Source organism: Podarcis tiliguerta (genome assembly GCF_965153285.1).
Source record: "Podarcis tiliguerta genome assembly, chromosome: 10".
Taxonomy (NCBI): domain Eukaryota; kingdom Metazoa; phylum Chordata; class Lepidosauria; order Squamata; family Lacertidae; genus Podarcis; species Podarcis tiliguerta.
In genome coordinates this window covers 30,158,312-30,182,185 of record NC_139543.1, presented here as the reverse complement: position 1 = coordinate 30,182,185, position 23,874 = coordinate 30,158,312, and the positions used below count along the sequence as shown (strand labels likewise).

General features: G+C 42.6%; 1 protein-coding gene across 3 annotated transcripts in view; it reads left to right on the top strand.

Annotated features, from left to right (window-relative positions):
* The first annotated feature begins 227 nt into the window (after positions 1–227).
* GRIP1 (glutamate receptor interacting protein 1) overlaps positions 228–23,874 on the top strand; it is a 333,614-nt gene continuing 309,967 nt past the window's right edge. Inside the window, exon 1 of one of the 3 annotated variants that reach the window (XM_083399406.1) lies at positions 228–861. In XM_083399406.1, coding sequence (XP_083255532.1) covers positions 807–861 — 55 coding nt within the window. In that variant the 5' untranslated portion in view covers positions 228–806. The remainder of the gene's footprint in view (positions 862–23,874) is intronic. The other 2 variants (XM_083399417.1, XM_083399411.1) reach the window with 2 other exon arrangements.

Genomic DNA, 23,874 nt, shown 5'->3' with positions numbered 1-23,874 from the left:
GAACTTTTCCCTTGTCGAGCGTTCACACGAGACCACGACGAGTGCCCACCGTGGGTGAAATTCGCCCCTCGAGCGTCGACTTCCCTCACGGCTGCGCGTGAGGAGAAAAAGAGGAGCGAAGCGGCGCCTCGCCTCCCCTTCCCCTCAGCCAGGGTGTGCCTCCTCCTCCTCGCCCGCCCGCCCGCCGCGGAGCGAGGCGCCCCTCTCTTCTCCGGGAGACGCCTGCCGCCTTCCTGCCTCCCCCTCCTCACCGAGTCTCTTTGTGGGGCCCCAGGGAGAGGAGCCCAGCGCGCCGCCGCCGCCGCTCCTTCGCCCGCCCTTCCCCGCTCCCTCCCGCCATTGTGCAGCCGGCAACGCCAGCTCTCCCACCTGCTGGCGGCGGCGAGGCGAGCGACGCCCCCTCTCGCTTCCCATTCGCTCCCCATTCACCCTTCTGGGCGCGCGTATGTCCCCAGCTGAACCGGGGAGAGCCCCCTCCTCCTCCTCCTCCATCTCCGCCCCGCTCCGGAGCGTGCAGTGCCGCCACCTTGCCCTCCCTCCCTCGCTTCCTCCTCCTTTCCTCCTCCTCGTCGTCGCGCGCTCCCCGAACTAAAAGGAGGCAGCTGTTCGGCCAGCGGCGCCTTCTTCTCGCTCCCGTTTCCAGCCCTCGGGAGCCGTCGCCGCTTTCCACCCCCCAGGCGTGCAGCTCGGGGAATAGGAAGAGGAGGCGCTGCTCCTGCTGCTGCCGCCGCCTCAGACTGCAATGTGCGCCCTGCTGCTGCTGCTGCTACTCCTGCCGCAGCCCCAGCCGCAGCCCTGAAGGAGCCATGCCGGGCTGGAAGAAGACCATCCCCGTGTGCCTGCAAGCCGAGCAGGAGAGAGGTGGGTGAGCGCCACCCAGGCGCCGCGAGGGGGCTTCGGCGGCGGCGCCGCCGCGGCCGGCAAGTGGGGTGGGCTGAGTGAGGCGAGACCCCGCTCTCCGTCGCGCGCCGCGACCCTTCCCCCTCCGCCCGCTCCCTCAGGTGCTCTCTGCCGAGCGCGGAGCCCTCCTTCGGCTCCGGGTGGCGGGAAGGAGCTTGTCAGAAAGCGGCACCTGAGGGCGGGAGGGGCCGGCCCGTCTTCCTCCTCCTCCTCCCGGTCGTGCCGCGAGTGAACTTTTATTTGCCTGGCTGAGGGAAGAGGGGGTGGTTGGGCTTCCCCTTCAGGCAGACCCTCCATGGGGCCTGGCTTCTGTTTGTTCCGCCGGTATCCTTGGGAAACGGAGAGACTTGGCGAAGTTTTTTGTTTTAGTTCCTGTTCTCTCTGGGGCTTCTTCCGTAGGGGGAAAGTGGCTCTGCAGGGACATTTGGGGTCCAGAGCAAGTGGGGGTTTTTGGGGTGTGTGTGTGGAGGAGAGCTCTGTAATGGCTCTTTCCTCTGGTGGGCAACAGTAGTGGAGAATGCAAAGTCCGGGCATGTCCCCACAGTGTTGTTCTGGTGTTTTGCCTGAGGGGAGGGGTGGTGGCAGGTGCTGCGAAGCAAGGGACCCCTTCCCTTGCAAGCCACGCAACATTGGGCCAGAGAAGTCAGCAGTCAGCATGGCAAGCCATAGAGCCCCAGGGTCCAGCTGGATTGAAAGGAGGGTGGGCCCAATGCCCTGTCTCCTTTTAGGATGAAGCTCCCTCTGTGGCACTTTGAGTGGTCAAGCTGCCCCAACTACGGACGTGGGGCTTTCTGTAAGAAGCAGTGCCCTCATTTAGAGTTGCCTGGTTCTGTTAGAGCGAATGCTTTTAGACATTTACAGGTCTGTACAGCAGGCAAGGAAGGGATGGCTTTTATTTCAGATAGTCCACATCCTAAGGGTTTCTCTGTTATGCAGATTTCATCAGAGAAAGCTGGTGAAGTAATACAGTAGCCCCCCCCCCTTTTAAGGGACTTTCTGCATGTTTAGTGCAGCCTTCTGGTCCAGAGATAGCCCTGATATAAGGGGAATTGTTGTCTGGCATTCATATTCCAGCACCAGACAAAACTCTTGCTTTCAGCTGCTTAGCCCCTCTGAACTTTTTCCTCATGTTGAGTTTTCACTGTTTTCATTAGACACTGTGGGGAAGCTTGCAGAGGCTGTTATTGTCATGCTTTGTATTTTATCCGTCTTAAAAAGCCGTTGTTACAGAAAGAATCGCACCAGATTTTGTCAGAAATGGTATTCTGCACACACTTTCTCTTGGGTATGTTTGCAAAGCGACCATTCATCTCCACTGGTGGCCTTGGGGCTTTTAGATCCCAAGTTTAACCCTAATCAGTACCTGTGCTTACCAGCTTACCAAGTTCTCAGAAGTAATTAGCTGATAGCACTTATCCTCAAGGTAAGTTAGAATTGCTGGAAGTCTGGAATACTCCTGAAAATACTCCTATAATTTGTACTTGTCCTGGTTGATGGTATCAGAAATACATTTGTGGTTCTTGAGACATGGAGTAGAGGAGGTGGAGCAACAACTTTATAGAATGTTTGAGAGCTGTGGAATCCAGATGAGACTGTCAATTTGCAGCAACCAAATAAAGGGTTTTCCATGCCAACGTGGGCTTGTTTCGGGTACTGTTCAATATTGTTCCAACACAGTGGATTTGATGTTTCTGGTAACTTTTCAAATCCTTATAAATTCAAGCTGCAGTTTTGTAATGAATTCAGAAGTTAGCTCTGTACAGTTGCGCACATTCTTCCATGGTAGAGAAGATATTTGGTTTGTAAGACTTGACTAATGATTTGGTAAAACATATTGCACCACTGATTTCATTTTGTATGTGTGTGGGTGCAGATCACTTACAATTCATTTTGCACAAGAGTAGCTAACAAATATTAAATATGAAGCTTCCTGAACTGCTCCAAAAGAGATATGTTTAGCTCTGACTGAGGATAAAACATTCCTGGCTGTACGTTAATCTTCATTGGTAAATGACAATAGTACTCAAACACAGTACACAATTCTCATTAGTTTTTTACATTGTTAATTGAAATATAAGCATTCAAGCAACACATGATTTAGATGTTTTCTCTTGTTACTGTTATAATAAACACCTTTGTAAAGCCAACATACACTTGAATAAACTTACATATTCTGGGGGAAAGGTGGATAAATTCCTGTATTGTCACACAGAGAGCTAACTTATTAAAATGCAGGAAAAGCCCCCCCCCCCCCCGGCCAGCTAAGCTCTGCATAGCAAATATGGCAAAACCAGAGAATAATTTCTGTGCATCAAAATCAGAGTCAGGAATGTGCCTTTAGATTTATCTCTTTCTCCCTGTTTTTGTAGTGTGCAGTGAACAATTTCCTTTGGTCGTCTTTTCTGCTTTGATGTTTTTCTGCACCAGTAGAGATGTTGCCTTGTAAACAGTTCTCATGCTTGTTTATTTAATTTGTATTCCTGTTCAGCTTATTTTCATAAGAGTTCAGCAAGCCCATTTTTACAAATTATTTATCGCTCTCTTATTTTCTTTTTCCGTGGTGTAAATAAAAAAGCACTTTGAATTTCTGAAGTAGAGTTCATTTTATATTGCTGTAGCTTAGCTAATCAATTTAGCAAGACTTCAGTGCTTTTTCAGATTCAATTATCTCTCTTTGCTTCAGATGCAAGGAAAATATTAAGTGATAAAAATAAATAATTGGTGTTGAATTAGGGTACAAAGAGACCACCAGATAAACATTTTAAACTCACTGGAAAAATGGCCAGTGTTGTAATGAAATGAAGGTGCATATTTAGTGTTTATTGTGGTGCTGACTTGGAAAGCAATTACAAGTATAGTTAAAATCTGATTCAAAGCCAGTTTGCTTATATCTCCCTCTGCTGTTAGTAGATAATATTTCTCTTCTGTAGTTCATTTATAGGAATCAGGGTAACATTTTTTCCCCTGTGCTTACTTTCAAAGAGTAAATGTTCCCTGTTTTGTGTGTTTATTTTGTGGATCATAGATGTAAATAAATAAATATACTGGTGAACTGTAGAAAGGTTGGTATTTAACATATGATGCCCTTGTGAGATGCATGCCTTGAAAGAGGTGATTTTTCCATCTACATCCACTTCAACAGCTTGATCAACTGGATGAAGGTGGCCAAATTGCATTTTCCTTCAAAACACACTAGAAAAGAACCCTAAATAATTCAACAGCCAACTTGAATTCTGTTGGTTTTTCTCCTTAGTCACTTATTTCATAAACTGCAACCTCTTATCTCTTTCTTTGCCTTGTAAAATTAACATGTGGTTCCATGCACTTATACCTCTCCTTTATGCACGCTATAAGCCACAAAAAATGGAACACCCTTATAACTAAAGAAGTATAGGAGCTTAATTCAGCAGGAGAAAATAATATTGTCTCAGGTTTCAGACTCCAACCTCATACCTGATTCCTGCTGCACCTACCAACGATGTATCTCTTGCCTTTTCAATCTGCACTCCTAAACTTACATACAGTGGTACCTCGGGTTACAGACGCTTCAGGTTACATACACTTCAGGTTACAGACTCCGCTAACCCAGAAATAGTGCTTCAGGTTAAGAACTTTGCTTCAGGATGAGAACAGCAATCGTGCTCCGGCGGTGCGGTGGCAGCAGGAGGCCCCATTAGCCAAAGTGGTGCTTCAGGTTAAGAACAGTTTCAGGTTAAGAACAGACCTCCGGAACAAAATTAAGTACTTAACCTGAGGTACCACTGTAATAGGGAGTCACCCCTCATTTAACAGAATACGAGGACAGTGCGTAACCCGAGGTTCCACTGTATAATCAGCTAGTTTATTACTTATTATGTTTGCAACCCCACCTTTCCTCCAGAGACCTGGAGTGCACAGTTCTCCCCAACCTCCTTTTACCCGGAAAACAAGCCCATGAGGTAGGTTAGATTGAGAGACAGTGACTGACCCAGGGAGTGCCAGCTTGGCGCAGTGACCATGGGTGCCATGCAGCGTGCATGGTCCTGCCACTGAAATTTGTGTGTGCAAATTCCTTCATGGGGAATTTTGTGGGTGCTCAGGCACCCATGGCCCCAGGGAGATGGCACCTATGAGGGTCACTCAATGCCATGAATATTGACTGCCCAGAAAGCTGCTTTTAACAGGCCAGGAGGAGTGCTGGTTTGAAAAGTTGTTGACCCACCAAAATCATTTGGCGATGCTATCCCTTGTAAGAAACTTGAGGTAAGCACTATCTGTGCAGGTCAGGCAACTTCAGCTATGTCAACATAGCTCCTCTTTTTCAGGAAATCATTTGGTAGAAATATGTTAAAATGCATAGGAAGCAGCTTTGTAGTACAGTGGTACCTCGGGTTACGTGCGCTTCAGGTTACATACGCTTCAGGTTACACACTCCGCTAACCTAGAAATAGTGCTTCAGGTTAAGAACTTTGCTTCAGGATGAGAACAGAAATCGGGTTCCTGCGGCGCGGCAGCAGCAGGAGGCCCCATTAGCTAAAGTGGTGCTTCAGGTTAAGAACAGTTTCAGGTTAAGTACGGACCTCCGGAACGAATTAAGTACTTAACCCGAGGTACCACTGTAAAAGCTAACCGTGTGGCTGTTCTGCATATGAATTCCGATACAGTGGTACCTCAGGTTACAAACGCTTCGGGTTACAAATGCTTCAGGTTACAGACTCCACTAACCCGGAAGTACTACCTTGGTTTAAGAACTTTACCTCAGGGTGAGAACAGAAATCGCACGGCAGCAGTGGGAGGCCCCATTAGCTAAAGTGGTGCTTCAGGTTAAGAACAGTTTCAGGTTAAGAACGGTCCTCCGGAACAAATTAAGTTCTTAATCAGAGGTACCACTGTATAAGTGAATTGTCCATAGTGTTGCTGACTTCAGTGGGCTCCCTCTCAAAGTAATGCTTAGGATAGAGATTTGCTAACCTTTTTGGGACCGTGGGCACATTTGCAAAGCAGAGATGTCATGAGCATCACACACACAATCCTGCAACCAAGCACACAATTGGCTGCAATAAAATGCACTTTTCAGGCTTAATAGTGTAGGGAGAATAGACTGTGGGGCACCAGAAAGGGCTCTGCTGGCGCATGTGCACCCATGGGTGTCAAATTGGTAGTTCCTGGCTTAGTATCTCACACCCTAGATCAGGCAGCTGATATGTTAAACTAGTGACATTTTTAATTTTATTTGTGCATTGGATAACTGCTGTTTCCATCATTTTAATTCCATGCTTTAAAAAAGTTGGAAACTGTTTTAGCCTTTTTTTACTTTGCACAATCAAGATTACACAAGTGATTATGTGGTGGTGGTGTTTTTTTTGTAAAAGATTTGAGTTGTGGTCTCTGTTGATTAATGACATTGTAATATAGCTACTGAAGTAAAACCTGTCACTTCAGAAATGGCATGTAAAAACCAACCAATGTAATATGATGTATCATTAAAATTCAGGGCATATTTTCCTCCAGATTTCTGCTTAAGCTGCTAAAGCAAATCCATTTATAAGCCACCTAAAACACTTTTGAGGTGACATATGAAAGGAAGAAGAAGGAAAGAAAGCATTTTTGGGTTGACATTCTTCAGTATTCCTTCCAATCAAGTTAAATGAAATCATTTTATGGGTTTCCTGTGTCAGCTTTACAGCTGATCATTTTTGACAGGAGTGGAACGAACAATAAGTCTTGTTTATGGTTTGGAATTAGGACGGCATCACAAATGCAGAGCTTAGAATTAGGGTGACGACCATTTTTAAAAGTTACATGGGAAGTTTAAATTACTTCTATAGCTCTGTGGTTTTAAATACTATTTTATGATTTAGCTTTTCCTAACTTACCAGCTGCTACAATTGCTAAGCCATGTGCAGCCTGATACTATTTAAAATTAGATGCACCTAAACCCATTATTTCAATGGGCTTAGGCGTGTTCAGCTTTACATTGGAATGGGATGCTCAACTTTCTAGCAGCTCCTGTAACCCTGTTATCATTCACAACAGTTGCCCTCCTGACAGCTGATGCCCTTCTCCCAAAGGTTCTGAACCTGAAGAAGAGGAGTTTGGATTTGATATCCCGCTTTATCACTACCCTAAGGAGTCTCAAAGCGGCTAACATTATCCTTTCCCTTCCTCCCCCACAACAAACACTCTGTGAGGTGAGTGGGGCTGAGAGACTTCAGAGAAGTATGACTAGCCCAAGGTCACCCAGCAGCTGCATGTGGACGAGCGGGGAAGCGAACCCGGTTCACCAGATTATGAGTCCACCGCTCTTAACCACTACACCACGCTGGCTCCTGTACACAAATTGTCTAGCAATGGTTGCATCTTGGTTATGGGTGCTTGACATACCATTATATTTAAAGGTTGAGGAAACCCCAGTGTGCCCCAGTGTGTACTTTAAAAAAATGTATTAAGGATGTTTTATTTATCCTCACATTTATCACAAAAGAAAGGTTAAATTCTGTTTACCTTATTTTCTCACACTTGCACAAAATGGAAGCTCGCACACTAATAGCAGGAGTCACACCCCTGCCTCTTTCCCCACTGGATGACAGCACTTGATGTGAAGGTAATATCCTCCAGGGAAGAGTGGAGGATAAAATAAAAATTGTGAGAAATGGATGAAGGCGGAGAGAGAAAGAGCACAAATTTATTTATTTGCAGAACCAAGTCAACACATTGAGACAAATTCTAGAAATAAAACCAAAATAAAGCACTAAAAAGACCATTTTGACAACCCCCCGAAAAACCAGTCAAGTTCATATACAGGTATTGCTTTTTGGGATGTGGTACGTCTTCTGTGTGATAGGTGCCATGTTGCACCATTTATAGCTGAGCTGTAAACAGACAGCATCTTTATTGTGTGGACTACATAGTTACCTTCCTAGGCCAGTTTGGGAGTAACTGTATCATCCCTGTAGCTGTTCCACATTTCCATGTGGAAGTGGTAACCACCCCACACCAGTAATTATTAAGCAGCTTTATGCTGTTTTGATATTAGGAGATTGCTTCATTGTGTACATGTTTATTACATACTTGAAAACACATATGAGCGGTTCATTCCCGCTAACCCCACTCTCCTGCTGTTGACAAATGAGCAGGCCATAATCACATATAGTGCCTTAATTGAATATGCTGTTAGAGGACCAGCTGCTGTTCATGGGCCAACTCTAGCCCTTTATTCCATTACAAGACTTCCAACATGCAACATCAGTCACAATCCCCTTGTATATCTCAGTATATACTTGCAATGAAAACCAAGTTAACAAAATGACTGCTAAACTTCACAGTAGAGCACAGGGAATATTTGTGAGCACAAAAATCACCCTCAGATGGGAAGTAATATGTTTATCACTCATTTTGACAGTACTACCTACATTCTAAGAAATGTAAATAATTTCTAATTCTGAGGTCCGTTATTTTTAATTGTGATCTGAAACCCATTTGTTTAAAGTCAAGAGCATCCTGGCAGATTTATGTGGGCCTTTCTTACTGTTGGCTCAGCTCAGGGGATGTATGTAAGTAATTACATCTATACCTTGGTTGACGAATGCCTTGCGACTCAAACGTTTTGACTCCCGAACACTGCAAACCCAGAAGTGAGTGTTCTGGTTTGCCAACATTCTTTGGAACCCGAAGGTCCGACGCAGCTCACGCGGCTTCCGATTGGCTGCAGGAGCTTACTGCAGCCAATCTGAAGCCATGCCTTGGTTTCTGAACGTTTTGGAAGTCAAACGGACTTCTGGAACAGATTCCATTCGACTTCCGAGGCACCACTGTACAGGCCTTCATATTACTGCCCTCTTGAAAGGATAACCAAGCAGATAATAGGAAAAAAGGCTTATGTTTGGTTTATCTTCCCCCGCCCCTAACTACAAACAGTCACTCAGTTGAGAATATAAATCAAAGGAAAACCAGAACACTTGTGACAAGGACTTTAACATACAGTATTTTGTTAGATTTCGCATTTAAATTTTCAGAGCAGAAAGCCACATTATGGGTGAGCGTTTTCTTTAGCCTTGTGTTTTATCCATTTGTTTTTATTTATTTCACCAGCCAGAAAGAACTGATAGGAATGAATATACACCCCCAGCATCTTGCGAACCTTTTTCCAAAATGATTCCTATTCTAATGAGCGAGTCAGACAATAAAATTCTTGCTCACTGCAACTGCAAGCAGCTGAAGCAGCACTTTTGATTTTAATAGAATAAATTTAGGAATGAGACATAAAGAATACTGGGTGAATAACAAACATTGAAATTTAAGCAATGTGGTATGAGATGCATCTTTGTCCAGTAAGAATATGTACAGCACATAAAGATATATACATGGAATATTGGATGCAACTTTCTTATCTTTTAACAGAGGTCCTTCCATCTTAATTATAGGTACTTAAATTTCAAATTGCCATTTGTCTTGCAACAGCAATCAGCAAAACAGTTAAATCATGTAGAGATTTAAGCCTATGTGCAATTTGAAAATACTTTATATTATTAAATTGACAGGATTAAGAGTACTGTTCAATTGTCATGAGTGCATCTAACACTGTACATAGATTTTATGGTCCAAAGCCCAGTTGATCTCTGTGCAAGAAGAAGCTAACTGACTTTAATTATGGGAAATTATGTGAGATAAGAATCCATGAGATAATGTTCATCTGGTCAGAGTAGACTATCAGACTCCATAGAATATTTGCAGTATCCAAATATGTCGTGCACCATTTTTGTAGTGTGTAAGTTTTGCAGAGATGAATCAGAGTGGGGCAATCTAAAACGTGTGCTTTTTGAGTGTTTTAATATAGATAATATTTTTAAGCATGCATAAACCAGAATCAACAGAAGTTTTCCTTTCAGGAAACCAGCTTATGTATCTGACAGTAATGTGGGGTGTGTGGAAAGGGCAAGAGTGCAGCTCTAGGACTTTTCTTTTTTAAAATAGCAGGGGCAATTATGTTTTCTGGGGTTTTTTTTGCTGTGGCAAGTGAATGAAGTGATAATGAAGTTTCAATTTCTACTACGGTCATACCTCGGTTCTCACACAAAGATATTTCCCAGTGTGGTTAGAGGTGGTGTCCATTGGTGCCTTCTGACAGATTTCAGGTTCGTCCTCCAAGTTTAGTCCAGATAATACTGTCTTTTGTGGGGAAACAAGGCCGATCTGGGCATTGAAGTCGCCTCCCAAGACGAGCTGAGGGTTGGGTGACAGAGAGTCTATACTTTCGAGTAGTTGGTCAAGTTTTTCCCAATAGGATCTCAGTTCCCCACAAGACTTTACTGGAGGTATGTACACGCAGATTTAGTAAGTATTTCTCAAGAGACTATCAGAAAGGGACAACACTAAAAAAATAGGGGTGGTTAATGAGGGACACTGTTGACTTGATACATTAAGAGAGGTTGACACCAGCACCACCAGTCTGTTCAACTCCCAAAACCATTTGAAAACCAAGGCGTGGCTTCCGATTGGCTGCAGGAGCTTCCTGCACTCAAGCAGAAGCCGCGTCACGACGTTCAAGCTTCCAAAAAACATTTGCAAACCGGAACACTTACCCCTGGGTTTGCGGTGTTCGGGAGCCATTTTGTTTGACAACTGAGCCATTTGAGAACCAAGGGAGAGGGAATGCTCTCGCAACTTTTGACTGAGAACAATGTAGCCACTCCTACGTTCATGACTTGTACCAAAAAGAGGGTGCCCGCTCACAATACTGTACGAAATACTGTTGATTCTGTGTCTCTGGATTCTGATGCAGACAACTGTTTATCTCTCGCTGTAGCTGTTTGTTTATATACTCCATTAGTCATGTAGTTGCAGTGTGCATACACAATAATCTGAATTCTTAGATGTTTTGTGGAAAAAAGCAACAGAAAAGAGCAGGTGTTCTCAAATTTTCTAAACCTCCTTCCTGTTGCTTCACATTTTTGTCTTACTTGCTACCTCATACACATATGACACCTGCGACTCCTCCATTGGAAAGTCTGAAAAGGGAAGACATCTATACCAGCACAGCTTTCCTTTGCCTTCTGTGCTTCTGCAGCTTGTCCTCTGGGAGAGAAAATCCTCACTCAGAAACACAGGCGTGCCACTTCACAAGCAGACTGAAAATGATCTTGCAATTCCTAAGCTGCCTGAAGCATATTCCGAATTAGAGGGGGGAGGGGCTCTTCCTTCCATCAAGGGATGGGCTTTTCCCACCCTTTGGGGCTGCTTGCCTCTTCATTGCTTTGCCGTTCCCCATCCTCCTTCCTTTTTGTTTGTTTCCATCTTCTCCTCCTTTGCATCTTTCTCCTGATGTGTCTGTGGCAGTCGCCTGACAGAAGGGAAACCTGCCGGCATGTGGGGACACATCCCAAACTGATTTTTGAAAACCTGTTTAAGGCTACAATTAGCAAAAGATGCTTTCCCATCAAAATATGTTTGTTTTATTTATTGCATCTGTTCTATGATCAGTAATATGTGACATTTCACCTATTCTGTATTCTAGATGTGATACACTAGAATGCGCACATTAAATTTAATTTTAATTGGTGCACACTCTCCATATGTTGACAAGAAAGTATAATGTCAAACTTTTTTTAGGTTTAGTGCCCTATGTGAACTATTGAAAAGGATTTTTTTTTTCATTTTTTGGTATTGCTTTGGAAACAGTTCTGTCATTTCCATAATAGATCATTAGGGATTACATGATTGTAGCTGTAATACAATGCACTCTGCTTTGTTCACATATTTATAATGCTCACTTCTATTAATATCAGTCAATTAACAGGATTCTCTTCCTTCAGTCCTGATTTGCATCAAGTATTTGTTGCATCAGGGGCTTTTTAAACTCAAAATTGGATCCCTTTAAAAAAAAAAAACCATAACGAATATGGATACTGTATCTTTTGATATCCACTTTGCATATGCAGAAAATACAGGGTAAGAAAAATCCAGGTCTGTTGTTCAGGATTAAACAGTGGGAGGAGATGTTGGGCAAGAATCAGGGAAGCCTGCAAAGTACTTCTGGTTTCTCTGCACATAGAAGTGAGCAGGGAGAGAAAAATGCAAACAGCCCTTTAGTATAGCATACAACACCATATGCAATAATAAAATATTTTTTTGTGCCACAGTCCATAAGACAGTGAAAAATTGTGCACCTTTTGATATCCATGTTCCCAGCAGACCCTTAGGACTTGATTTACTTGCTGCACAAGGACACTAAGGTCTACATAACCCCTTCCTCAGATCTTGTGAATTGTTTGCTGCTAATGCACCTGTCCCTAAAACAGAAGGAAGAACTAAAGCTTTCTAGGAGCAAAGTAGGTTGGTAGCTGACAGTGTGTCGCACTAGTTCACATAACCAAGTTTAGCATTTATTTCCAGCCTAAAGTGACTGTGAAAAATACAAGGTAGAAGATGACTGTATTGAAAGCCACCCTGAATTTGCAACAGATGAGGATCTTGAATGAGAGAACAAGTGTTCATGAATTTTTAAAAACTTCCTTCCTGTTATGAAGAGATTTTATGTACAGTCACTGAAGGCAGCAAAACCAGCTGCCTGCTATGTTCACAACCTTTTTTTTTTTTACCTTCTCCTTGTCTTTTAGCATGGAGAGATCATCCTGGTGTTACTGTAGCCTCTGGAAACTTGTCTGCTGAGTCAGAAAAAGAGGTGGAGTTGGGAGGAAATATTTATTAGCTTAAGCTGTTAGCACTGATTGCTTGTTTACATCTGAGAGGATGTAAGATGCTTTCGTTTGGGAAGGTGTTGGTGTTCAAAGATAATCAGGAGATAATCCTCACACTATCTGTTTTTAAAATATTCTTAAAAGAATCCCACAAGCCTTCCTGAGTATAGAATAGTGAGTTCGAAATGAATAAATCTTTCTACTACGGAGTTCCAGCTACATTCTTTTTTTGTAGTATCCTGCCCTTCATCCAAGACCTGAGGGCAGGTTACAACAGTAAAACACAAATAAACATAGTTCATCTGTCCATATATTACTGTAGAGGCCAAATCTTAGGATTTAGAGGCCTGCTAAAAAAGACAGTTTTTTAAGCTGGCACTTAAAAATAAACACTGTGCCAACAGGACCTGCAAGGGGGCGAGGCAGGGGGAGTGCATTTCAAAACCAGGAAGGTGATGTTGGGAAGCACCTTTGGAGAGTGCCAGATCTTCAATATCCACTATGTACAGTGGTGCCCCGCAAGACGAATGCCGAGCAAGACGGAAAACCCGCTAGACGAAAGGGTTTTCTGTTTTTCAATGCGCTTCGCAGGACGAATTTCCCTATGGGCTTGCTTCGCAAGATGAAAATGTCTTGCGATTCTTGAGATTTTTTTTCGCTTCCCACCCCCTTTTTCTAAGCCGCTAAGCCACTAATAGCCTTTTAGCAGCTAATCCGCTAATCCCTTAAGCCTTTAATAGCCGCTAAACCGCTAATAGCGCTAATCCACTAAGCCGCTAATAGGGTTGCTTCGCAAGACGAAAAAACTGCTAGACAAAGAGACTCGCGGAACGAATTAATTTCGTCTTGCGAGGCACCACTGTAGTGAAAATGTATCAAGGGTGTCCCTAGCAGATTTCAAATAAGAGGACAACAGTAGCAAAAGGCAGAAGTATAGGTCCTTGAGCCCCAGTGTTATACAGTCTTTAGCTGTCAGACCCATCAAAACTCTGGCGGTTGCATTTTGCATAACTTCCAACCTCTGAATTGTCTCCAGGAGCAGACCCATGTAGAGCACATTGCAGTAGTCTATCATGTGGGATGATGATGATTAGTTATTGTTATTGAATTTATATACCACCCTATACCTGGAGGTCTCAGGGCAGTTCACAGAACAAAATCAAAATATAAAACCACAAAATATATAATCAAAATTAAAACAACAACCCAATAATCCCCCTGCCCAACCCCCAACCCCCATTTTAAAATGGCATATGATTACTACAGCAGGCAGTCCCTGTCCAGGAATTTTGGCTCTATGAACCACAGTAAAGCTGTGTGTGTGTGGAATGGAAGTAGCTGGTGAACTACCTGAAGCTGAAAATATGCACACCATGTCACCAAAAGAACCTGAGCATATAATCAAGAAGTATCCTCAGACTACAAAGCTGGTCCTTTGGGGGAGTGCAACCTTTTTGAATTATGGTGCTGGAGGAGACTCTTGAGAGTCCCATGGACTGCAAGAAGATCAAACTGATCCATTCTGAAGGAAATCAGCCCTGAGTGCTCACTGGAAGGACAGATCGTGAAGCTGAGGCTCCAATACTTGGGCCACCTCATGAGAAGAGAAGACTCCCTGGAAAAGACCCTGATGTTGGGAAAGGAGAAGGGGATGACAGAGGACGAGATGGTTGGACAGTGTTCTCGAAGCTACCAGCATGAGTTTGACCAAACTGCAGGACGCAGTGGAAGACAGGAGTGCCTGGTGTGCTGTGGTCCATGGGGTCACGAAGAATTGGACACGACTAAACGATTAAACAACAACAACCCTGTCCAAAACAGGCTACAGTAGAACCTTGGTTTTAGAACATAATCCTTTTCGGAAGTCTTTTTGATTTCCGAAACATTTGAAAACCGAAAATCAAAGGGCTGTTGGCAAAATGAATGATGAAAATCGAAAAACGTGTCATGGAAGCCACTCGTCTTCTGAAAATCGTTTGAAAACAGAAGCATTCACTTCTGGGTTGTTGGCATTTGGGTTCTGAAGCGTTTAACAACTGAGGTTCCACTGTACCACCTTTAATTCTTGGACCTGGAAACTGCCCACCCACAACATTTCTGTTTTGTTGGGATTCAGCTTCAGTTTATTGGCTCTGTTCCAGGCCTTTACTGCCTCCAGATACTTCACCTGCATGGTTTTATCAGATTCAGATGAGAAGGAGAAATTAGAGTTGGGTGTAACCAGCATATTGGTGATGTCTTGTTCCAAATCTGCATGCTTCCCTTGTGTTTTTCCCAGATTACTCTACAGTGGTACCCCGGGTTACATATGCTTCAGGTTACATACACTTCAGGTTACAGACTCTGCTAACCCAGAAATAGTACCTCAGGTTAAGAACTTTGCTTCAGGATGAGAACAGAAATCGTGCTCCGGCAGTGTGGCAGCAGCCGGAGGCCCCATTAGCTAAAGTGGTGCTTCAGGTTAAGAATAGTTTCAGTTTAAGAATGGACCTCTGGAACAAATTAAGTACTTAACCCGAGGTACCACTGTATACTGTATCAGTGTCTTGTTCTCCTCAGGAAGAACTTACTATAGGCTGCCTGATTTATTTGAACCTCTTTTTATAAATAGGCTACAATTTGGAACTAGTAACTAAAATTTGCTTCTCTAGCACTAAATAACCAGAGGTTCGGGAAATGTACCAGACTGCTATCTGGGTCACAGTTTCCTAGTAGGTGCATGGTAAAAGTGACTGAAGTCGTCTTTTTATATATATAATTATTTGAATTATTTATACCTTGCTTCTCAGCTTCTCAGCTCTAATTTCCAAGATGGCTTACAACATAATTAAAACCAGCCACACAAAGTAGCAAACCAAACAAAAAGCTAATATGAAAAATCAACAGAGCAGCAAAGACAAAAAATAAATAAATCTTGAACATTCAAAAGTAGTTTTTAAAGAGCTCCAAAGCAATTTTTTAACAGATCAGCAGAAAAAGTGAATAAGACCAATCAAAAGCCTGTATAAACAGAATAGTGTCTTAAGTTTGTGCTTGAAAGTCATCAAAGAAGATGCTGGCAATTTGACAGGGGGAGAGAATTCCACAGGTGTGTTACCATGACTGAAAAGGCTCTGTCCCTCATTGCCAACCATCTCACCTCAGGAGGTGGGAGCCATCTGACCAGTGCCTCTGAAAAATATATTAATAGTTGAGCACATTCATGTAAGGGTATCCCATACTTCAGGTACTCTGGTCACAAGCCACCAAGGGCATTATAGGTCAATTGAATTTTAAACTCAAGGAATGACGATTTAAGAGCAAGCAGCACAAGAGATGCAAATTTGAAATGGGACAATTTACTTACATGGTCCTTACATTGGCTATCCTCACATGAACTATTTGGAGTCGCAAATAAAATAAATAATTTTATTTGGAAAGGTGGCACAAAGCACAAAAGAGGATTCGGTTAAGGTTAATTTTGCATTGATGTCCCTCCTCCACTAGTAAACGGCCTTTCCTATTCACTGTTTGAAGCAGTTTAGTGCAAATTCCCCCTTGTCTTTTTTATGGCTTTTCATGCATAAGAAAAAGTAAGGAGTTGAACAATATCCAGATGAAAATGAGCCCTATCTTCACCATTTTTAAAAAATGAATATTTGAGCAGTTAGCGTTCCTACCCTTTTCACAGATCCATCTCTCTGCCTACTTTATCTTTTCATATTGCCATTGTCATTTTCCCTTTACTACCCCTACCTCCTCATTCCTTCTACATTTTCTTAAAGTCCGTATAAGTCTAAAAGAATATTTTACTCTTCTTGTTGGTGCTTGCCCTAGATGATGGTCTTTGTGCATTTGCAAGAGATGGTTGCATAAGAACAGTAATATGCTAACAAAAGTACCTCAGTATCTGCATTTTGTGGCAGTAGAATTACCATATTTTTTGCTCTATAGGACTCACTTTTTCCCTCCTAAAAAGTAAGGGGAAATGTGTGTGCGTCTTATGGAGTGTGTGCAGCTATCCCAGAAGCCAGAACAGTAAGAGGGATAGCTGCTTTTGCTGCGCAACAATCCCTCTTGTTGTTCTGGCTTCTGAGATTCAGAATATTTTTTTTCTTGTTTTCCTCCTCCAAAAATTAGGTGCATCTTATGGTCTGGTGTGTCTTGTAGAGTGAAAAATACGGAATATTGGTAGCAATTGGAATGGTGTTGTATTCAGAGCAGTTCTAATGTCTAGATCTGGATTCTGAAGGAGGTTAGGATGAGGCAGACGTGTCTCTGCTGGCAGCTTCATCAGTGGGGTGGGAAGACATCTGCTCCAAAGGCCATTGTTATGCACATAGACATTAGCCTGAAATGGACAAAAAGAGGCAGGACAGAGTTTACATTGGATCCGCTCTTTCTTCAAGAGGTCTCTGTACTGGTGTCATTAGCTATTCCAGTTTGAGGTTTATGTAGTTGATATTCCCTCATTTGGTTTTGTGTGTGTGTTTGTGTGTTAAGTTACCCTACTTAAGAGTGCTCTGTGAAATCTGTTCTCAAATGGACCTTTAAAAAAAGCTATATAGTTATATTTATATCCCACCCTTCATATAAATCCAAAGGCTGGTAGCTGCAATATTAAAACAACCAACAATAAAACAAAGACCCAATTTACTTTATCACAAAAGGAAGATAAAATTGGTATCTCATGACAGGTATCAGAAATATAATATAAAACAATCCACTTGCCTTTCTTCTGCATACTTCTTTATATTTCTAGAATCAGGGTAGATTTCAACATTCGCTTTTTGAGCCGTGGGTTCTTTCTCTCTGCATAGATGGGTGGCCCTGTAATCCCCACAAATTTCCCATTTGTGCAAAAGCTAATTGCAGTGATTTCTAGAAACTGTTTGGTAGTGGTGGTTTTTGTTGAGGTACCTGTTGACACGTTGCAGGAAATTGTTGCAATTAAACCTAACATATATGTGCCTGCATGTGAGAAAACTAGACTGATAGATGTGCAGATCTGTCATTAAATTTGTAAATATTCAACTGAATTTCTTGAGATATGTATTTATATACAGTGGTACCTCAGGTTACAAACACCTCGGGTTACAAACACTTTGGGTTACCGACTCTGCTAACCCAGAAGTAGTACCTCGGGTTAAAAACTTTACCTCAGGATGAAAATAGAAACCATGTGGCAGCGGTGCGGCAGCAGTCCCCATTAGCTAAAGTGGTACCTCAGGTTAAGAACGGTTTCAGGTTAAGAAAGGACCTCCGGAACGAATTAAGTTCGTAACCAGAGGTACCACTGTAATAGCTTTTGTCTAATATAGCTTTTGTTTCTAAAGCTATATTGGCAATGACCGTTTTACTATATGTTTCCAGCTGGACACAATTTCAATGAAAAATGCATTGCTATAACAGAGAAGTGTTTTTGTGTGGGGACAGCATCTAGAATAATTTTACTGTTGGGAAAGAATGGGAACATTCTTTTCTGCAAGAGCAAAACATTTTTGGCTGGGTAACATTTGTGGCTGACACACAGAGCTCACATTTCCTCCCATTGAGATTAGAGACTAATTAGGATGGCATGTCATTAATTTGCAGTTAACAATCATGAAGCCTAGACAGATTCATTAAATTTGAAACAGTGTTCTGCAGTAAAGTAGGAAAGAAATAAAACTAGATCCTAGCATAGATACTGGAACCCATAAAGGCATGTGTGTGGGGAACAGGACTGGCCCTACCATTAAGCAGGATGAGACAGCTCACTCAGGCTGCAGGTGGGTAGTGGCAGTAACATGTTAGAGGAGAACTCCGTGTGCCACACAACCTGCTCTGCACCTACTAAGCTAGCCTGTCATGGGCAGGAGTCAGCTTTGCCTGCTGAACAGCAGCCTGGAGGGGGATTGACTCCATCTGCAGCAGATAAGCCTCCAAGGACACAGAGGAGAAGGCACTGATGAGAACCAGCTGGCTTCAGCTTTCTTGAGCAGAGCTTCCAGCTGCAGTCAGATTCTGGCCCTACCTTCCTGCTTCTTGCTCATCTTGATCACATGATCTTTGATTTCTCTGACCCTTGGGCCATCTGACTACATGGATTACTGTTCGCCCAGCCCTAGGACTGGACCAGACCTCGGATGCTTACTCTGCCTCCAGGCAAGTACACCTCAGAGACTCTTCTGGGCGGTTGACCTCCCATTCCACTGAGCTCTGCCTGTTGTTGCTCAGCAATGAGACTATGGCAATCTAGTCAAACTCCCTGCAGTGCAGGAAACCTGCCCACAGCCATTCCTGGGTGGGCTCAAACAGTCAGCCTTCTGGTTAATAGCCAGATGCACTAACCCATTGCACCACAGTGACATCTAACAATAGGTAAACGTTCCCCCTCAGTGCCTGTGTGATCCTTATAATGTTCTTGCCAGCATACCCACACATATATGTGTTTTAAAGGACCCAATTTAACATTTATTTTAGCTACCAAATGAGGCAAATCTTCCTGCATAACATTATTTATTGTTGGCAATTTTCTTTTCCTCCAGATCTTGTTTGTTTCCGCCAGTGGTCATTATTATTCAGTGGTGGGGCATCATAATTTCAGATAGATTCATGGATTCTAATCCAAGAAGAGTGTTAGTAATTCATTAACGTAGCACCACATGGGAGGTGAAAAACACACAGAATTTATGTTCTGTTTGAAAGCTGTGTTTTGAAGCCTTAGAGGGGAAGGAAGATAGTTTGATTCCTTGACACCCCTAGAAAATTAAAGTGTACTGATTAGACCAATCTCGCTAAATCAGTTTTTAAAGAACTAGCAAGACTGGAAGAATATTGGCGTGTCATAACAGCGCTAAAGCTTTCCCAGCCACATGGCAGGGGAGAGTTTTTGCTCTTTCACAGTTTACTGAAGTGCAAGCAGACATGTGAAGCTCTAGAGAGGTCCCTGGAGGAGACACTGGCTGTCTATTTGACAACCTTCCCGTTCCCTCCGAACTCATGGAGGGCAGATAAATGTCATTCAGAATCACTTGTGCTGCCTCTCATGTTGTTGTACCTTTGCCTTAACCTGACACATTACAGTTTTATAAGAAAGCCAGATATCGTTTCCTTTGTGCATGTTGGTTTAAATGAAGCATGTTTTGGAGTATCTTACAAAAAAATACATGCTCTGTAAGTGAGCAAGTGTCCAGCAAATTATCTTCAGATGAAGTATATTTATCAAATGCAAATATTATTTTGGTGCCATATGATTTTTTTTTAAAAAATAAAACAACTTTTATTTCTTTCCTACCTCATCCAGTCACTCAAATCCATGCTGCTTTCCACTAAATAATTCCTAAGAACCAAGAACATACTCTTCTTGTGCATCAACATCAGTTATGTACTTCACTTCAATTTATTAGAGAGGCGTTTTTGTGTATTAGATAAATTTTGATTTTTGACTTAGGGCCTGACTTCAGATTCCAGTTCTGCTATAGATTGTGCAACTTCTGGGCAACTCACTGTCTCATAGACTCAGTTCCCTGTCTGAAAAATGGGAGCCATTCAGAAAGTTCTTATAAGGTTGAAACCTTAAAGCACCTTTTGAATGTAAAATGCTATATAAATGATAAAAGTTTCTGTCTATGTGCTTCTTTTGTCTAAGCTGCTTCTGTTTGCTTGCGTTCTTCTCAACCTGATATTTGAGTTAGCACATAATATGGCATTTTGATTTCAAGAAGCAGCGAGGCAGCAGAAACTGAGGAATCAATATACGAAAAACAGTAGGAGTAAAGTAAGGAGGAGGAGGGTAAGGGAACATGGGAGACTATGAAGAGCTGTTACATGGTGGGTTTAGTCCCTTCAGTCTTAAATAACAAATGTGCTTTATTCTGCTACCATAATCCACTGTATTCTGCAGAACATGGCCCTAGAAAATTGCTGTGCATACAGTGCGAAAACATGAACTGTAACTTATTATTTTAGCTGTACACCCTACAGCAGAGAGGCACAGCAGTTTCACTCCCTAAACATTTGAGTCTTTTCCATATTTTCAAATACTTCTGTTTTAATATTAAAACTGGAAGTTCTATTTGGGGGGTTTGTTTTGTTTTAAAAAGCAGAATGATAAGACACTGGAATTCTGTTATGGATAGCAGATTCTGCAGGGACTTCACTGGATGCGGAAGTGGAAGTGATTCAATTGACTTAATTTGCTAGATCCCTACAATAGTGAATCCTTTATTTTGGTACTTTGCATTCCAAGCGAATAAAAAGTAATAAGAAGCCATTATAGCAAATATTTACCTGAAGGAGCCAAATATGGACTCCCCATTCTTCTTGGCTCTGTCTTGAGAAGATTAATTAAAGCACAAGAGTATTCCCCGACAAAATTGGATGCATTAACAGGTGCAAAACCTTTGTGGATTTTAAGAAAACAAAAAGGCCCTTCCATATTTTATTTCCCAAAAACAACATCTGCAGAAGCTGTCTTCTTCCCACATATTCGAATTAGAAAATGCTACATGATTTCTCCTGAGAACTGATTCTATGTTTCCGCCTCTTTCAAGACACCAGTGGTTTCTTTTTATTTCATCACGGCTGTTAAAATCAAGAAAGTCAAGAGGCTTTTGATGGAGTGTTCCACAGGGGTCTCCCAACATGCTTCAAGAAGCCCAAGTCCTCAGCTCCATTAAAAAGTTTTTTGCAGAACACACATCTTTCGAATTGTAGCAACTGCAGTAAACCATAATTGGAGAACTCTTTGACAACCCCCACCCCCAGGAATACACACCATTCACTTAGGTAAATTCAGAGCAGCAACTGCATAATTCCTACAAGGTCCACTATAAGGGTAGGGAACTGGCTTCAACAGATCTCTCTGTGAAATCACCTATGTAAATTTCCGGTGAAAAGTGTTGGATCTACGTTTTGAAGGCAAAGCCTCTTTCAAATAGAGGTAGTGATGTCCAAACTAAGAGAGGAAAAAAGAAGTGGGGTGGTTAAGCTGACCCAAATATGTCTACCTGAAAAGAAGTGGGATTGTAGCCTACCCCACATTGAGTGATGTTGATACATACCCACCTCATGGCATTTGGGCCAGCCATAAGGTAATTTCCTGTCTAAGACGGAATGGGGGGAGGACCCCACTAGTGCATATCCCCCCTCAGTAGCAGTAAAAATGCAGTGATAGTAACAAATAATTTGCAGTTAAATTTACCCATTTAGGACATCCAAAATCAGCTGCTTGACGTGACTGCCTCACGCTGATAGTGGGCCTCCTTTCCATGGCATCAAGTGAGCGTCAATGGGCAATGTGTCTCATTGCCACAGCTACCCCATGCTCCTGTCGCTTTAAAGGATACAACATTCTTGTTTCGGATTGCCAAAGCTTTCTGTCCTCTCTCAGCTGTCACCAGGTTCATTTTTTTGCAAGTGAGAAGCTCCAAAGACAGGAGGAAGGGGAGAGCAGTGTGACTGTAATCCGCAGAAGAAAAAGGTGACAGCTCAGGGACTCCTGATGTGGCATGGGCTTGACCTGAGCATGCCAACAGCTGACAAGGCTGAGCTTGGGTGGAGGGTCGCCATTTTATGGTTCACCACTCAGGGCTGGTTTATGTATAGGGAAGGATGTTTTATGCATATACCTAAAACTGTAAAGTGTGAATGTGATGAGCTCTTGTTTGCTGATATAGGTCTCATGTGAGTACACTCACCAGGGATCTAGAATTCCTGTTAAATGCATCCAGCTTTGCCACAGAATATTTCGTGAGGCAGCCTGCAGAAGGCGACAAGCAAGTGCGAAAGAGCCATCCCCAAAAGACAGGGCTATCATCTCACATTAGCATCTCACATTTTTGGCCATGATGTGAAGGTGAAGGTGTGAGAGCCAGGAAATAGGCTCTTTGGAACAAGCAGGAGTGAGGAGGGAGGACAGAGAATAAGGAAGAGTGCTGACCCCACTGTAGGGCTAGAAGAATGTGTGCACGTTTTCAGACATCTGTGTATATATCTACGAAATCCATTTCTGCTGAATTGTAGGGAATATCATGGGAACATGCAACCATGAGACTGACACCGACTCTGTCATGGCTCCTGCCCAAACACAATGGCAGAAGTTCTTACTTGGAAGTAAGGGAAATATATTTATTGAGGCCAGACTTGGCAGCTGGCACAGAGCTATAGAAGCCCCAAAGCCATACACTGAGCAATTGCAGCACTGTTTCACATTTGCATATGGCTCTATGGAGCACTTTCTTTTGGATAGAGTGATGGAGGAACTAGCAGAAATTTTTTATGCACAGTAAGCCTTGGTATCAAACATGGGAGGTGCAGTGTAGGTGAAATTTAGAGTTTGCAAAGGAATATCATTATGTTCACTTGGGTAGTGCGAGCACCACTTGCAATTTCCACCTTTATCATAACCACAGTGTCCAGAAAGGGGTCAATGGTAGCTTCAGGGTTGCTTTCCATGTGAATGGGACCTGGATTCCCTTAACATTGTGGACCTATCAGGAAGCACATGTATTTTATTTATTCAATGAAGTATTTCTATACTGCCATATCATAAAATATTAGGATAGTGTACAATATGTTTTCCATAAAACACCATAAAAAAGGTACAAAATAATCATTAAAATTATTGGCCAATCAAGAAGCAGCTGCACAGGGCTGTTCATTTACCTGTCATATGGGTAGGGATGGACGGCTCCAGAATTCAGATATTACCATATGACCACATCAGACTATAAAGGGACATGAAAACTGGTAGGGATTCACTTAAAAGGAGAAAAGAAAACTGAAGGCTACAGAGATTTTCCCCATGAGAGGGATGTCTCTGGGAAGACAGCAGATTAGAATGCTGACAGCTTTCTCAGCTGCCAAAATAAAACTACAGTTCAAATAGTGCCATCTGACCACATCAAACCATAAAAAGGCATCGCTCTTGCACAAAAGTTAGTCTATCACTGGGGAATTCCCAGGAAAGAAAAAATGGAACTGAACCCTTTAGACCTGTGTCAATGGGAAATAAAGAATGAAGCATGCACAGCACACTGAAAAACAACGCTGTTGATATACAAAACAACCCCAGTCAATGTGTACACCCAGAAAACCAGCTAAAAATCATCCAGATCAAAATCTACATTTATAACAACGCTGAACACAATCATAGCACCCTCCTCTCAAAAGGCCACAAAAAATGGAACGGTTGTTGCAGCTTATATTGTTCGTGCACCACTTTCATGAATAATATTTTAATACAGAGACCAACAGTTTCACATTGGAGTTCTTTAAGATATCTGTGGTGATGGTCCTCTGGCTTGGTGATTTGTTCTGTTGTCACATGCTAAAG